Source organism: Meles meles, chromosome 1 (assembly GCF_922984935.1).
Source record: "Meles meles chromosome 1, mMelMel3.1 paternal haplotype, whole genome shotgun sequence".
NCBI lineage: Eukaryota > Metazoa > Chordata > Mammalia > Carnivora > Mustelidae > Meles > Meles meles.
This window is the reverse complement of record NC_060066.1, coordinates 136118609-136134527: the sequence shown is the minus strand read 5'-3', so window position 1 is coordinate 136134527 and position 15919 is coordinate 136118609. Positions and strand designations below refer to the sequence as shown.

General features: G+C 38.0%; 1 protein-coding gene across 1 annotated transcript in view; it reads left to right on the top strand.

Annotated features, from left to right (window-relative positions):
* The first annotated feature begins 15460 nt into the window (after nt 1–15460).
* Nucleotides 15461–15919, top strand: part of ABCD3 (ATP binding cassette subfamily D member 3) — an 80191-nt gene continuing 79732 nt past the window's right edge. The window contains exon 1 of the mRNA XM_046013898.1: nt 15461–15914. Coding sequence (XP_045869854.1) covers nt 15805–15914 — 110 coding nt within the window. The 5' untranslated portion in view covers nt 15461–15804. The remainder of the gene's footprint in view (nt 15915–15919) is intronic.

The window sequence follows — 15919 nt, the reverse complement described above, 5'->3', positions numbered from 1 at the left end:
TCTGTGGTTTTTTTTTTTTTTTTTTTAATCTCAGTTGGTATGTATTTGTCTGACACAGTCTTGGCCCTTTAAATCTGGAAGTCTCTCCTAGTAGTTAATACTTCCAACCTCCATTCTCAGAAGTAACCAGTATGAAACCCTTTATTTCACATATGAGAAAGTGGAGAATCAGAGACTAAGATCATGCAGTTATTTAGACAAAACTTGAGGTGGAACTCAAGACTCAAGACTCCCAGCCCATTGTTCTTTTCACATTCGGTTGTTTTTTCAAAGGCTCAGATCCACCTGCCACCCAAATACGGTGAGTGTGAACTGGATAACTTGTAAAACACCCATGACGTAGTAAGTAAGTGGCTTTGTCCCTCACTGCTGCTGCTGTAGATAAAGGGGCACTTGTGTGTTGGGAGAAGGTCTTAATCCAGACAATTTTTATTTTCTAGTTATGCTTTGGAAGACTGTTAAAAAAAAAAACAAAACAAAACCTTTCTACCCTGGCCACCACAGGAATTTAATGGGGATTTGTACAGAAGCTCACGGACAGCAGGCATCTGCAAAGATTTTTCTTGTAGAAGTCCCTGTTTTGCAAAGATTTGAGCTGTAGCAATTCAAAGTACAGATTCTAGAACAATAAAAGAATCACTGATAAAAATCTGTGCCCTTGAAATTGGACTTTGAGGAACTGAAGAGAATGAGAAGCTCTGGAATATGTGTAGCTGTGAAAACAAGAAGCGTCCCCCCGCCACACATACACACCTACATACACATACACAACAGACCAGTGTGACACTCTGCAGCAAAAGGGGTCCAGGAGCAGAACCGGCCTGACCAAAGATGGAGAGCGGCCACAGGACAAGCACAGGATGTCACCCTAGTACCTGGCTGAAGATTTCACCAGCATCTAGAGAAGATAGCAGCTGCTCTAAAATTGCACTCTGACTCCAGGACCCGTACTTGGAATATGGCACAAATATTTAAACTTAGATTATTTCTGTCATGTAAGTTAGTTTCTCTGAATGAACCCTTTTATTGCTTGAAGAAAGTGAGCTCCTTAAAGTGCTGTTAAAGAGAGAAGCTGGACTGGGAGGAACCTACTACCATGGAATCGCAGCCCTGGTTGTTGCCCAGCGGCCGCAGACTAGGACCATGTGTCTGGTGCAGGATGGTGCCCAAACAGGCCTCAAGTCTACGGAGAGGTGCCACTCCTTACACATAGGAAACAAAAAACTCAGGCAGCAAAATCCAGAACTCCTTTTAAGTGTAGAAATATTGGTATTTTTATGGATTACAAACTGGTTAGCTATGTTTGAAATTAAGTGTACATCCTACAGAGCATTCTTAAATATTCTAAAGGTTATTTGAGGGAAAATGGTTTCTCTTGGACAGTTTCAAATAGGTTTTCTAGGTCTTCTTTAAATGAATTATTTCCCTTTCGTATTTTTAGATACTCCAGGTCTTTCTCAGGACACAATAGTCCTAACTCTGAAACAAATTCCGCTGATGTTCAAGTGGATGCAACCTTTGTTCAACCCAAATTTACCTTTAGGTATCTCCCTGAAAATAATTAACTTGTTTGTTTTTCATTCATTCATTTAATTAGAGTTATAATTTATCCAACATAAAAGGCACAGGTCTAAAATGTTCAGTTTGATGAGTTAGGACATTTGTAAATATCTGTGAGACTACCACCCCAAGCAAAATATAGAACATTTCATCATCCAGAAAGTTCCCACACACTATCTCCCCATCAATTTTACCCCACCCCCAAATGCAACCACCTTCTGATATCTATCATAAATTTATTTTCCCTGCTCTTGCACTTCATATTCATTGAATCAAGTAGTATGTTTTGTGCATGTGTGAATGTTCTTTCGCTCAGTGTTTCTGAGGTTCATCCATGTTGCTGTGCTTCTCGGCAGTTTTTCCTTTTTGCTGTTGAACAGTGTTGCATCATGTGGCTATGCCACAATCTGTTTACTCAGTGTCTTGCTGATGACCCCTGAGTTTTCTAGTTAAAGGCTGTTACGGAAAAAGTTGCTATGGATATTCTTGAGTTAGTCTTTAATTTCTCTTCTTTAAAAAATGTCTTATTTTGAAAGAATTTCAAACTTACCAAAAGTTGCAAAAATTAAAATGACAGAAAAACACTCATTTACCCTTTATCCTGATTTCTCTACTGTAAATATTTAACTTTGGCTTTTTCATTTGTGTATGTGTTCTCTACTGTGTGTGCGTGTATGTGTTTTCTCGTACCATTTGATCTTTTGCCCCCAAATGATGGCGCTTTACTACTAAAAAGTTCAGTGTATGTTCCTTTAGAGTATGGATATTCTCTAATAGAATCACAATACAGATCTTCCTTGGCCTATGACAGGGTTATATTCTGATAAACCCATCATAAGTTGAAGACATTATAAATTTAAAAAGCATTTAATACTCCTAACTTGTTGAACACCATAGCTTAGCCTAGCCTACATTGAACATGCTCAAAACACATCAGCCTGCAGCTGGGCAAAATCCTCTAACACAAATATTGTTTTATAGTAAAGTGTTGTTGTCATATCTTATGTTGTAACATGTTAAGTACTTACTAAATTACTTATGTAATTTATTGAGTACTATACTGAAAGTGAAAAACAGAATGGTAACTCAGGTACAGAATATTTGTCAGTGTATCACATGTGGTTACATGATCCCACATGCCTGGGAGCTATGGTGGTTGCTGCCCAGGTCATAAGACAGGATTATTTCATGTATCGCTAGTCCAGGAGAAGATCAAAATTTAAAACTCAAAGTACAGTTTTCTACTGAATGTATATCACTTCTACACCATCATAAAGTTGAAAGGTTGTAAGTTAAAACATCATAAGTCAGGGACCATTTATATAGTTACCAATTTCAGTGAATTTAACATCTACGTAATACTCTAATCTACCAATCATATTCCAACTTTATCAGTTATTTGCATAATTATTGGCCCAATGTCCTTAAGAAAGTCTTATACTGCTCTGCACGCCCAAAACAACAAAATCCAAAGCTCTTGCTTTTAATGGTTGCCTGTTTTTAGCCTCCTTTAACCTGGAATATTTCTAGAGCCTCTCTTTGTTTTTATGACACTGACATTTTTCACAAATATGGTACTCCTTTCTTGTTTTTTAAAAAAATGTTCCTCATTTGGGGTTGTTCTGCTCTATCTTCATAATTACATTCATGTTATACATTCTACACCAAAATACTGCATAGGAGGTATTGTATCCTCGGATAGCACATTTAGAGGCATGAGATATTCACTTCTCCCACAGTGGTGACATTAATTTGGATTCCCCCATCTAGATGTTATCCAATTTAGCCTCTAAAATCACCATTTTTTTTCACTGTTGTAACTAATAGGTGGTCTTGGGGAGATCATTTAGGATTATGAAAATATCCTGTCCCTTATCAAAATTTCCTCCTAGATTGAGTGTCCATTGGTGATTTTGCCTGATTCAAACTTAAGTAGTTCCCACTACTGCAATATTGATTATTGCAAAATGATAATCTTCCAACTTGTGTATTTCTCCATATTTATCAGTTGGCCCCCAGCTTTCAACTAGAATCAAGAGCCCTGTCCTCTGCTTGCTTATTTATTTATTATAGGTATGAACTCATTAATTTCTATTTCTTCAATGACTTACAGTTCATTACTGTACTTATTTTGGTACACAAATTATCCCAGATTTGGCTAGAGGAGTCTCTTCAAGAGGCTCTTGTGTTCTGACATGTCTCATCTTTTTTTTTTTTTTTTATCATTTCTTATTTTCTGGCATAACTAGCCATTCCAGACTCTCATTTACCTTGCTCCAGCATGGAATTAGCCATGTCTTTGAGGAGCGCTGGTTCATCTTAGTGAAGAATGATATTAAAGATCAAGATCTAGGTACCAGGTATTATCATTGTTACCAGAGCATCTTTGCTTCTTGGCCCTTTCAGTGGACAGAATTAATATATACACAAGTGTATATATACACATATACAAATGTACACCTATAAATACATTTACATAAAGACTTACACACATGCTTATATATATATGTATGTGTGTGTGTACATGTATATACACACACACCATATATACTTTTTAGAAATCATAAATTCATGCTTGAGATCTCCAATTCCAGCCATCCCCGCAAAGTGCTTTTTAGTCTTCTTCCATTCCCTATTTGTATGTCTCTCCTTCCTCCAGAAGATCTCTAGCTCCCCAAAACACCATTATCTTTGCTCAGTCTTGTAATATATTCTAAAATAATTTAGGGGCACCTGGGTGGCTCAGTTTCAAAGGTTAAAGCCTTTGCCTTCGGCTCAGTTCATGATCCCAGGGTCCTGGGATCGAGACCAGCATCCCTGCTCTCTGCTGGGCAGGGAGCCTGCTTCCCTCTTCTCTCTCTGCCTGTCTCTCTGCCTACTTGTGATCTCTGTCTGTCAAATAAAATAAAATAAAACAAAATCTTTAAAATAACTTAGAATCACATTGCTGATACTACTACAATAAACAAAACTCTAACATGAGTTCAAGATTCACTTGTAATTCTTCCCTGCGCCCCACCTTGCCCAAGACTAAGGGTGTATAATCAAACATGTTACTTGGCTCCTTCTTTCTTTCCTTCCTTGGCTCTTTTCTTCCTTATTCTTCTTTCTTTACAGTGTGGTTATAGTATTCCTTCGAAATACAATTAGTTTTCTTTTGCTTTCAGTTTTTCATTTTCCCCCATTCTTAGTGGTCAAATTTAATTTTTGAATGTGTAGAACACACATATGCTTTCAAGATCCAAAAAGACTGCATGCTGCCAATTTCAGTTATCTGGTTTTTCTGTTAGTGTTTCTTTTTGTAAAGATAAGCGAATGTATGTATATACCCCATTTCCCCTTCTTTTGTGCATAAAAGGTAGCATCCTATTTAAGCTCTTATGCTTTTTTTTTTTAACTTAATGGTAACTCCTGAAATAACTCCCTTTTAGTTTTTTGAGATCATCTCTGCTATTTTTTTTACAGCTGCATAGAATTCATTGTGTTTCTGCATCAAAGATTTTTCAAAGTCCTATGCTTGAATATTTGATTAGTTTCCATTATTTTGTAAGTTCAAATCAGGCTTCAAGAAATAACACTGTGCACACATACTTTTATAAATTTCTGGAAGTATTACTACTTCTTTGTGCATCTACATTCTTAGAAGTAAGATTGTTGGGTCAGGGCATATATGCATGTATCAGTTTGTATTTGCTTCTGTATTACCAAATTTCCCATAATTTTTTTCATTCCCACAGTGATATAAAGGGTGTCTGTTTTCCCCACAGTCTTGCCACAGAGTCACATTGTCAATCTTTTCAATTTTTGCTAATGTAAGGGTAAGAAATATATTTTAGTAGAGTTTATTTTGCATTTCTTTTTTGAGTGAAGTCAAACATCTTTCAATATGTTTAAAGGCCATTTTTTATATTATTGTAAATTGTCTGTTTTTGTCATTTGTCCACTTTTCTATCGGATCTTTCCCCTAAAATTTTAAAATGTTATAAATTAGGGATATTAGCCCATTATCTGCAAAGTAGGTTGCAAATATGTTCTTCTAGTTTGTCTTTTGTCTTTTGATTTTGCTTATACTGTTTTTTGACATATCAAGTGCCTTCTTAGCACAGTAGGAAGCATGTCAGTCTCATACTATTTTTTGACATATCAAAGCTAAAAATTTTTATTACTTATATTTTTCTTTTTTTCATTTATTGCATCTGGATATTTAGTCATAGTTAGAAAGCCTTTATTGATACCTAGGTTATAGAGGAATTCCCCCATATTTTCTTCTAGATTCCCAATACATGTATAGCAGGATAATTTCTAGAGATGTAAGTTTTTGTTTTCTTTCCCCAGTTTCTCCATTCCCTTCTTCTATTCAGGGAGCAAGTTCTATGCTTCGTTGACCCAGTTGGGCTTAGCAAGAGAGCTGCATGACGTTTGACTGTCTAAAGTCTAAACTGAGACTGAAGTTTGAGGAGAATAAAAACATGCTGCCAGAGACCGGAGGAGACAGGGTTCTTTAGCTGCAGCGTGTACCAGGTCCAGCTGGACGCTAAGTCAGAAGATCCTAGCCTCATCCAAGATCTCCTGTTGTGGACAGAACTGTGTAGGCTGACACAATGACACTTCAGTCACAGCTAGTGCAGACAGAGGACTGATAAATGGAGGTGCCTCTACAATGCCTTTGTGATTTATCAGACTCCAGAATTCTGACACCGCAAAGGAAAAAAGACTAAGTTGATCTGTTTGTTTTGTATTTAAATTTCATTTTAAAAATAAAATAGGTTCAAAATAGTTCTGGGATAACTGGAGATCTATATGCAAATTAGATAAATGAAATGAGAATGAAATTAGAAAAATACTTCACAACGTGTGCAAAAATTAACTAATTCAAAATGGACCAAAGATCCAAATGTAGGAGCTAAAACAAGACAACACTTAGGAGGAAACATAGGGGATAAATTTTCACAACCTTGGACTTATTTGACAGTGGATTCTTAGATATGTCACCAAAAGCACAAGAAACAAAGGGAAAATAGATGAACTTGACTTGATCAAGATTAAAAACTTATGTGCATTAACGGACATTATTAAGAAAGAGAAAATACAACCTAAAGAACAGAAAATTCTGTTTGCAAACTATATACCTAATAAGGATCTAGAAACTAGAAAATACAAAGAACTCTTACGATTCAACAACAAAAAGACAACCTAATTTTTAAAGGGTGAAGGACCTGAAAGACATTTCTCCAAAGAAGATGCCCAAATGGCCAACAAGCGCAGGAAAAGATAATAGTTAGGAAAATACAAACCATCAACACAATTCACACTCACAGAGATTGCTATAATAAAAGCGAACAAATAGCAGGTGTTGATGAGAATGGGGAGAGATTAAAACCCTCTTTCACTGCTGGTGGGAATGTAAAATAATTCAGCTGATGTGAAAAGGAATTTGGTGGCTCCTCAAAAAATTTAACATATGTGGGGCATCTGGCCTGCTCAGTATATAGAGCATGCAAATCTTAATCTCAGGGTCATGAATTCAAACCCCTTGCTTGGTGAAGAGCTTACTTTTTAAAAAAGTTAACAAAGAATTACCCCTTGTTTGGTCAAGAGCTTACTTTAAAAAAATTAACATAGAATTACCATATGTCCAACTAATTCTATTCTAGGTGTATATCTCAAAGAACTTGAAAACAGGTATTCAGTATAGATATTTAGAAGTAATACTTCTGAAAACATCTACATACCTGTTCAATAGCGGCACTATTCACAATGTCCCAAAGTCCATTAGCTGATGAGTGGGTAAATAACTAAAATGTGATCTATTCATAACATAGACTATTATTCAGCCATAAAAATATTGAAGTACTAATAAATGCTACAAATGTAGATATATCTTGAAAACAGTGTGCTAGATAAAAGAGTCCAGACACAAAATGTCACATAAATGGATGATTCTATTTACGTGAAATATCTGAAATAGATAAATCCATAGAGATAGAAAACAGATTAGTAGTTGCCAGAGGCTGGGAGGTGGGAACAGAGGGGAGCTACTGCTTAATGTGTATGGGGTCTTCTTTTGGGATGATGAAAATATTTTAGATCTAAGTAGAGATGGTAGTTATATAATCTTGTGATTGTTCTAAATGCCACAAAATTGTTGAGTTCGGTTAATTTTGTTATGTGAATTTCACCTCATTAGAATTGTTTCTTAAATATGACAGATGATGTATTGTATTGTTAAAAACTTAAAAGATACAAATTTATTCAGTGCAACTATTTTCCTGCCTCCCACCCCCACTCAATTGCCCTTCCTACAGTCAAGTCAATATCATCATCTTCATGAGTATCCTTCCAAAGACACAATATTCATGTATAAGCAAATAAGTTTATATTACTTCCTCTCTATTCCTTTTATGAATGGTAACATACTAACATACTGTTCTGCTCTTGGCTTTCTTCCTGCTTAATGTTATATTTTGAGATCACTCCATATGAGCATATATGGAATTGCTTCATTCTTTTCATGGATGTATAATAAATATTCCATTACACTATCTAATCAGTCCTCCACTGATGGGAATTAAAGCATGTTCCCAATTCTCTGCTTTTACAAAGATACCTTATATCTATGACATTTCAGTTATGTGAGAGTACATCTAAAGAATCAATTCCCTGAAGTAAATTACTGAGTCACAGGATATATGCATTTCTATTTTTAAGCTATTGATCAATTGTTCTATAATTTGTACTAATTTACATGTCTTTCTGAAATATTAATAAGAAACTATGTAATGTATTATCAAACTTTGGGATCTTTGCCATTTGGTAAATGAGAGTTGTATTTTAGGGTAGTTTTCTTTTCTATCTGTAACTATGTGTGATAAAAGCATCTTTTCATATTAATTTTAATTTTTTATTCCATAGACTATACTTCATATTATGTACCAATTTTCCTATTCAGATTATGGTTATTTTTTTTTTTTTACTGATTTGAAGGTATTCTTAGGAAAATAAACCACTAGTCTATGAAATAAGGTGCAACTTTTTCCTACAGTTTTCTTTCTGCCCTGTTTACAGTGTTTTGTTTCGTTTTGGTTTGGTTTGCTTAAGAGGAAATTATTTTTAAGTAGCCAAACATCTATTTTTTTTCTTCTATAGCTTCTGGATTTTAATACTTGTAAAGGTGTTCACCATGCTAAGATTATAAGATCATTATTTCATGAAGAATTCTTTCCTCTTTTTTCTCATAGTTTTATGGTTTCCTTATATATTTTTTCTTCTTAGTTATTCTTTGAGCAATTTAGAAATTATTCTGTTTGCAGTATGAGGTATGGATCCAAGTCTTTTTTTTCAGATGATACGAATTTAAGAAAAATAAGACTTGGTTTCTTCCCTTGTAATGGTTCCTTCCATTTAAATAAATAAACACTGTAACAGCTATGACACAAATCTGAACAGGGTGCATTGGGAGAATATTGAGGGAAGGAAAGGGGAGTCCAGTAAAGCCTTCATAAAGAAATAGATCTTTAATACTTCCTGATAATTTCAATTACCATTCCTATACCCTTCTGGAAACTCTCTTGCATCTTGACTTCTGTGATCCTCATGCCTCCAAATTTCCATATTGCCTCTTTAATTATTCTCACTGTCCTGGATCCCTTTCCTTCCTCCATCCTTCAACTGTAGGTGTTTTACAGGGTTATGTCTCACTTCCCAACTGCCCACTCTTCTTTTTAATTTTTTTTTTTTTTTGGTTCCAAGGATTCATCTGTTTTGTATATGGAGACCTCTAAATCCATATATTTTTTTCTGAATGTATCTGTAAATTGCTTATTATATGTGGGATTACTTATGATCATTTGATTAGTATCTGTCCCCTACGAGACTGTTCTGGATGAAGACTGTTCTGTTTTTCTCACCAGTGGCCCCAGTTCCTGGCACATATTAAGTCATTAATAGATATTTTCACATAAATAAATGCTTAGCACTGATCGTTTTCCCTAAAAACTTGCTCTTAATTCTTTGATTACCTGCTGGGAATGCCCATTTCCACCAGGCATTCCTTTTAGCTCCTCAAAATCAGTTTGTTCAGTTTAATGAACATTTACTGAGACTCTGCTCTGTGCCAACAATGTATAGGGCCCGAGGATGTACTTATTATAAATAAAGAGAAAGCACAATTGTAAGTGCATGTGGTTTTCATCAGTATGACTTGCATGAACAGTCTGTGATAAAAGTCACATATCATTTCCTATCATTTATTTTTCTAAAGAGAGATACCAAGAAACAGACTCTTAACTGTAGAGAACAAACCGATGGTTATGAGAAGGGAAGTGGGTGGAGGAGGGATGGGTGAAATAGGGAATGGGGATTAAAGAGTACACCTATCATGATGAAATAAAATACAATAAAATAAAATAAAATGATTTTTAAAAAAGAATCATTGAGAAGCCCTCTCACTGTTATGATTGGAAGCAGAGTTAGGTACCAATTGAAATCTTGACCTCTTTGCTTTTGGGTTTCAACATTATTAGAGCCTTTAAAACACACTGAGGTAGTCCTATCTCACTAGCTCACTGTCCTAAAGAGAAATTCTTCAGGAGGTGTAGGAAGTCTGAGCTGGTGAACTAGTTCAACGACAGTGCCCTGTGCCTGGGAGAGGTGATTCCAACACAGTATGAAGCTAAGCCAGGAAGGCCATCCCAATTCAGTCATCTAGGAACTACCCAAGATCTTTGAGAATAATGTCCAAGCATAGAGAACCCTTGAGAGTCCATGCCTTGGTCACTCTACCACTTTTATTTCCTTTGTTCTTTGTTTTGTTTCTTAAATTCCTCATTATAAGTGAGATCATATAGTATTTGTCTTTATCTGACTAAATTATTTTGCTTAAGATTATACTCTCTAGCTCTATCCATATTGTTGCAAATGGCAAGATCTCATACTTTTTTTAAAATAGCTGAAATAGATATATATCTCCCACCTCTTCTTTATCCATTCATCTATTGATGGACACTTGGGCAGCTTCCATGGTCTGGCTATTGTAAATAATGCTGCAATAAACATAGGGATGCATGTATCCTGTTGAATTAGTGTTTTTGGTCGGGTTTTCTGGGTAAATAGAAGTGCAGTTACTGGATCATAGGGTAGTTCTATTTTTAACTTTTTGAGGTAACTCCATACTGTTTTCCATAGTGGTTGTACCGCTTTACACTCCTACCAACAATGCAACCCACCAAAAAGTGATTCTTTTTTAAGTAAAGATGAAAAAGATGAATTTTTCCTAGTGACTTGTTTACCTTGTCAGAGAAATGAATGCCAGTTTCTCTTAAGAAACACCTTACTATAGGAATGTCTGGGTGGGTCATCAGTTAAGTGTCTGCCTTGAGCTCAGATCATGATCCCAGGGTCCTGGGATTGAGCCCTGCATGGACTCCCTGCTTAGCAGGGAGCCTGCTTCTCCCACTCCCCATGCTTGTGCTCTTTCTCTGTCAAATAAATGAATAAATCTTAAAAAAATAAAAGTAAGACCCTGCTATACACTAGTAGAATTAAATGAGACAGAAGCAGCAAAAGGAAGGAAGGGGTTTACTTGGCAAGAGATGGGGGCTTGGGGAACATGATCAGAAGAGACAGTTTGGAGGAGGAGACCATCAGAGTTTCATTTTAAAAGACAGACTGAGTTGAGAGTGAGGATGTTAGGGCAGGAAAGGATTGGTATTTCTGGCAGAAGGAATAGAATATTCTAGGGAAGACCACAGAGGGGAATGGCAGTATGCATTTGTCTTCTAGGCAGAGGTGGAATACATCTGTTCGAGGAGAGGAGCGTCAGGATAGGAATTCAGAGAGGTAGGTAGAGCTGATCTCATAACTAGCTTTGTGTAAGTTGCTAAGGATCTTGGAGTTTACCTTGGTGATGAAGATCTAGTGAAGAATTATTCATTTGCTTCTCATTATCTTCCCTACAAGAATGTTTCACTTCTGTGCTCCTGGCCTCAGGTAAATAATATCCTCCTCTCTGGTGCTCAACCAGGAAATCTCAGAGTGAATTTAAAATTTTCCTTCCTGTTAAATAACTATCTCACCATCCCCATCCAATTTGATTCCACAAAGTGCTTTCCTTCCTGTTAGCTCTGTGCTGCCTGAGTAGGTGTTTACAATCTTTCACCTAGATTATTTCAAGAGTGTCCAGACTGGTTTCTCTGCTTGATATTTCTTCCTTCAATCCATCCTCCACATTGCCACTGGCACAGTCTCTTTAAATAAATGCTGAGGTTACCATTCTTCCTCCAAACCTGGACTCCTTCCTTTTACATGCAGAATAAAATCTCACCTGGTTAACTGGGTGTTTTAGATCTTCCAAAAATTGACCTCCATTAAACATTTCAAGCTTTTGTCTCATTTAGCACCACTTCATGAACCTCTGTCCAACACCGTACTTAAGCATCTTGCTTTGTACCTTCTAGCGTCTGTATCTTTGCTCCTATTCTATCTTTTCCTAAAGCACCTTTCTTCTATTTTTGGAGGCCTGACCTAAATCACGTCAGCTGCATAACAAATTACCCTCAAATTTAGTGGCTTAAGACAATGGTAAACATTTACTGTCTCCCACAAAGTTTTTATGAGTCAGGAATTTAACAGCTTCTTGGCGGAACGTTCTTCATGAGTCTGCATTCATCCATGGGGATGGAAGATCTGCTTCCAAGGCTGGTAAGCCGGCATTAGCTCTTTCTGGAATCCTTGATTCTTTTTGAGGACTGTTTGAGTGCACTTTGTGCTAGCTGGCTTCCCCAAAAGCAAGCAATCCAAGAGAGGGAGGTGGAAGCCACAATGTCTTTTATAATCTGGTCTCAGAAGTTGCAAACTGTCACCTTCACCACACTCTTTTGGACACACACCCATCCTGACAGGAGGGAGATTATATTGGGCATGAGTACCAGAAAGCAAGGATCATGGGGACAACGCTGGAGGCTGACTAGCACAGTATCTCTTCAGGAGGATTTCTGGATTCCCCAACTCTCCCGGCCCCTCTTCTCTCTGTCCTCTGTCCTGTGCATACCAAATTGCCTAATTGTTGAATGAGATTTAAAAATCAGAGGTCTTGGATATCTTCCAATAAAATAACATTTTTCTTATTTATTAACTATTTCTGTGATCCTGAACATTTGTTTTGGTTAATTATCAAAGGGCATAGTGCTGAGGAACTTTGTTCTCTAAAACCTTAAGTTGTCAGAAACTCTGTTGTTCGAACTCATGTTCTCGAGACAGCATATCTTTACAGTGCAGAGGTTCAGATAAGGGGTTTTGGGGCATTACTACTATACTATTACTACTATATTAATGTAGAATATTACTATATTCTACATTAATGTTAAATTTATGTTTCCAGGGGAATAGAACCCAGAAGATGCTTCTCAACTCAGATCTGATATTAATCCCTTCACATACAGATCTGATTTGCTATGAGCCTATTAAATACTGTTTCATTTCAATTCTACCTAAACCCCTCCCTTCTTCTAATACTATAATAACCCCCATTTCTTCCTTTTTTTTTTTTTGGAGACATGCCCATAATTCCTCTGCTCTGTGGTATCCTTTCTGTAACAAGTTAATGAACTTAGCTTTGTTGGGTTACAGGTTTGTCCCTAGTGGTCTTTACCTGATGGACTTTATGAATAGCTAAAGTTAATTTTTTAATTTTTATTTCTTAATTTACTTAAATTTAATTAACTAACTAATTAATTAATTAATTAACACATAGTGTATTATTACTTTCAGAGGTAGAGTTCAGTGATTTGTCAGTCTTATATAACAGCCAGTGTTCATTACATCACATGCCCCCCTTAATGTCCATCACTCAGTCACCCCACCTCGATCCGTCCAGCAACCTTCCATTTGTTTCCTGAGGCTTTATGGTTTGTCTCCCTCTCTGATTTCATCTTGTTTTATTTTCCCCTCTTTCCCTACTACTCTGTTTTGTTTCTTAAATTCCACATATGAGTGAAATCATATGATAATTGTCTTTCTCTGATTGATTTGTTTAACATAATACCCTCTAGTTCTTTTCATGTCATTGCAAATTGAAGATTTCATTTTTTTGAGGACTGAATAATATTCCATTGTACATATATACCACATCTTTATCCATTTGTCAGCAGACGTCTGGGCTCTTGCATAGTTTGGCTATTGTGGGTGTAGCTGCTATAAACAATGGGGTGCATTTGCCTTTTAGAATATGTTGCCCAATTGGTCATTCTTATTCTCCTCTGAACTGTAATCTATTTCCTAAATATATTTTTCCTTTAATCTTGCATGCTCTTCCTTCATTGCTATAAACTCCAAGATGATACACCTCCCATAGTTCCTAACACTCACGGCTCTTCGTCTGGCCCATTAAGCTTTAGCTACAAAGTCATCTTCTGTCAAACCCTAATAGAAAGTTCCAGACAGGGATACCTGGACAGCTCAGTCAGTTAAGGATCTGCTTTCTGCTCATCTCCTTTTCAGGTCTCAGGGTCCTGGGATTGAGCCTCACGTAGGTCTCCCTGCTCAGTGGGGAGTCTGCTTCTCCCTGTCCCTCACCCGACTCTCGTTCTCTTTCTCTCTCACATTCTCCATCCTTCTCTCTAATAATAAATACTTAAAAATAAGTTCCAGACAAAACTATTTTCTTTTTCTTGTGCTGTCACAGCACAAAACGTGTTCATACCTCTAACGTGACACTTAACATATTTATAATTTTTTTTTCATATATTTCCTTCTCTGGCAACCTTTAGAGATCAGGAATTGTGATCTGTTTTTATCTTTGTTTTGTTGGTACATACCAAATTTTCTAACTGTTGCAGGAGATAATGAAAATGTCTATGTGGTGAACTGAGAATTTAGTTGAAGCTCCACTTTAACAAAATTTAGGCAGTTGAACACCTCTCCACACACACACACACCTTGTGATTCTTGTGATCTGTATTAGGCAACTCCCAGTTCATATTAAGTAAACACCTAGGAAACCACTGTTTTGTAGGCTACTTTAACATGAGTGTGTATTATGCAAGGTTTTATGTACTTACTACTTACTTTCTGACAGATACGCCTTCCTCTGATTTCTTAACTGAAGACAGGGATTCACTAAGTTACTGTACACATGCCAGTCTAAAAGCTAGGGATAATGATTTCCGTAGCATAGGGCCAGCCAGAAGAATGCTGTAATCTGTAATGCCCTTCTGATTCTGGGAGTAAGGCCAGCATGAACACAACGCATGATTGTTATTCCTGAATATCCCTTTGCAGAGAGCAGTGTTTCTCAAACTTTCTGTTTGATCAGAGCCACATTAAAGAAATACACTCTATATCACTGCTAGGGACACATGGCTACAAGACTGCAATAAAAATTTCTCAGAACAACTTGTTTACACGTGACACACTCTGCGTGTTCTATTGTCTTCCTACCCATCTCTCTCTCTCTCTCTCTCTCTCACACACACACACACACACACACACACACACACACACACACAGGAGTGGTGGTCTCAATCTACCACACTCACTCCACAATCCTCTAAAAGTTATAACCCGTGGTTTAAGGAAAAAACCTGGCTTGGAAAAAGGTTTTCGATTTGTATAGTCATTCTTCCCACATTTCCCTATACCGCTTCGGAGTTTCCGACAGGTGTTTTCGTCTAAATAATCACTGTGCCCTCAGTTTTGTATAAATGCTCTATGATGGGGCCATGCCCCTTCTTCCTGCGCTCCTTTAAGAGGGTGGTAACGGCCCTTCACGGTGCGGGGGAGGGAGGTAGGCGGAGTGGCAGGTCCCACTATGCCCCCCGCGCAGGGTAGGCCTGCTCTTCCAGTTCTTGTGAAACCTTGGGTGGGTGTGTGTGCGCGCGGAGGTGGGAGTAGGAGTGAGGCAGGGACAGGAACGAGGCCCGGAAGAACCAGTGAGCGCCTGAGAGAAGATCAGCACCATCTCCGCGCGGGCAATCCGGGTGACCCTGCGGGGGTCCACGCGTGCGCAGAGAGCCTCCCAGGACTGTTCCGGCCTCCGCGGCGCTCGCGCGCGCTCCCGCGGAGCCGAAGTCCGTGGTGGGCTACGACTCGCGGACGACGCGGCGGCGCGCGCCAGGGGGCGGTCCTGCGCTGCCGGCACCGCCCTCCCTCCGCTCGCTCTTCTCCTCCCAGTCTCCCCCGCGCTTCCTGCATTAAGGGTAGCTGACGCCGCCGCGGCCCCATTCCCGGCTCGCTTGCACTGGTGATTCCATGGCGGCCTTCAGCAAGTACTTGACGGCGCGGAACTCCACGCTGGCAGGGGCCGCGCTTCTAATGCTCTGCCTGCTCCACAAGAGGCGCCGCGCCCTCGGCCTGTACGGGTAAG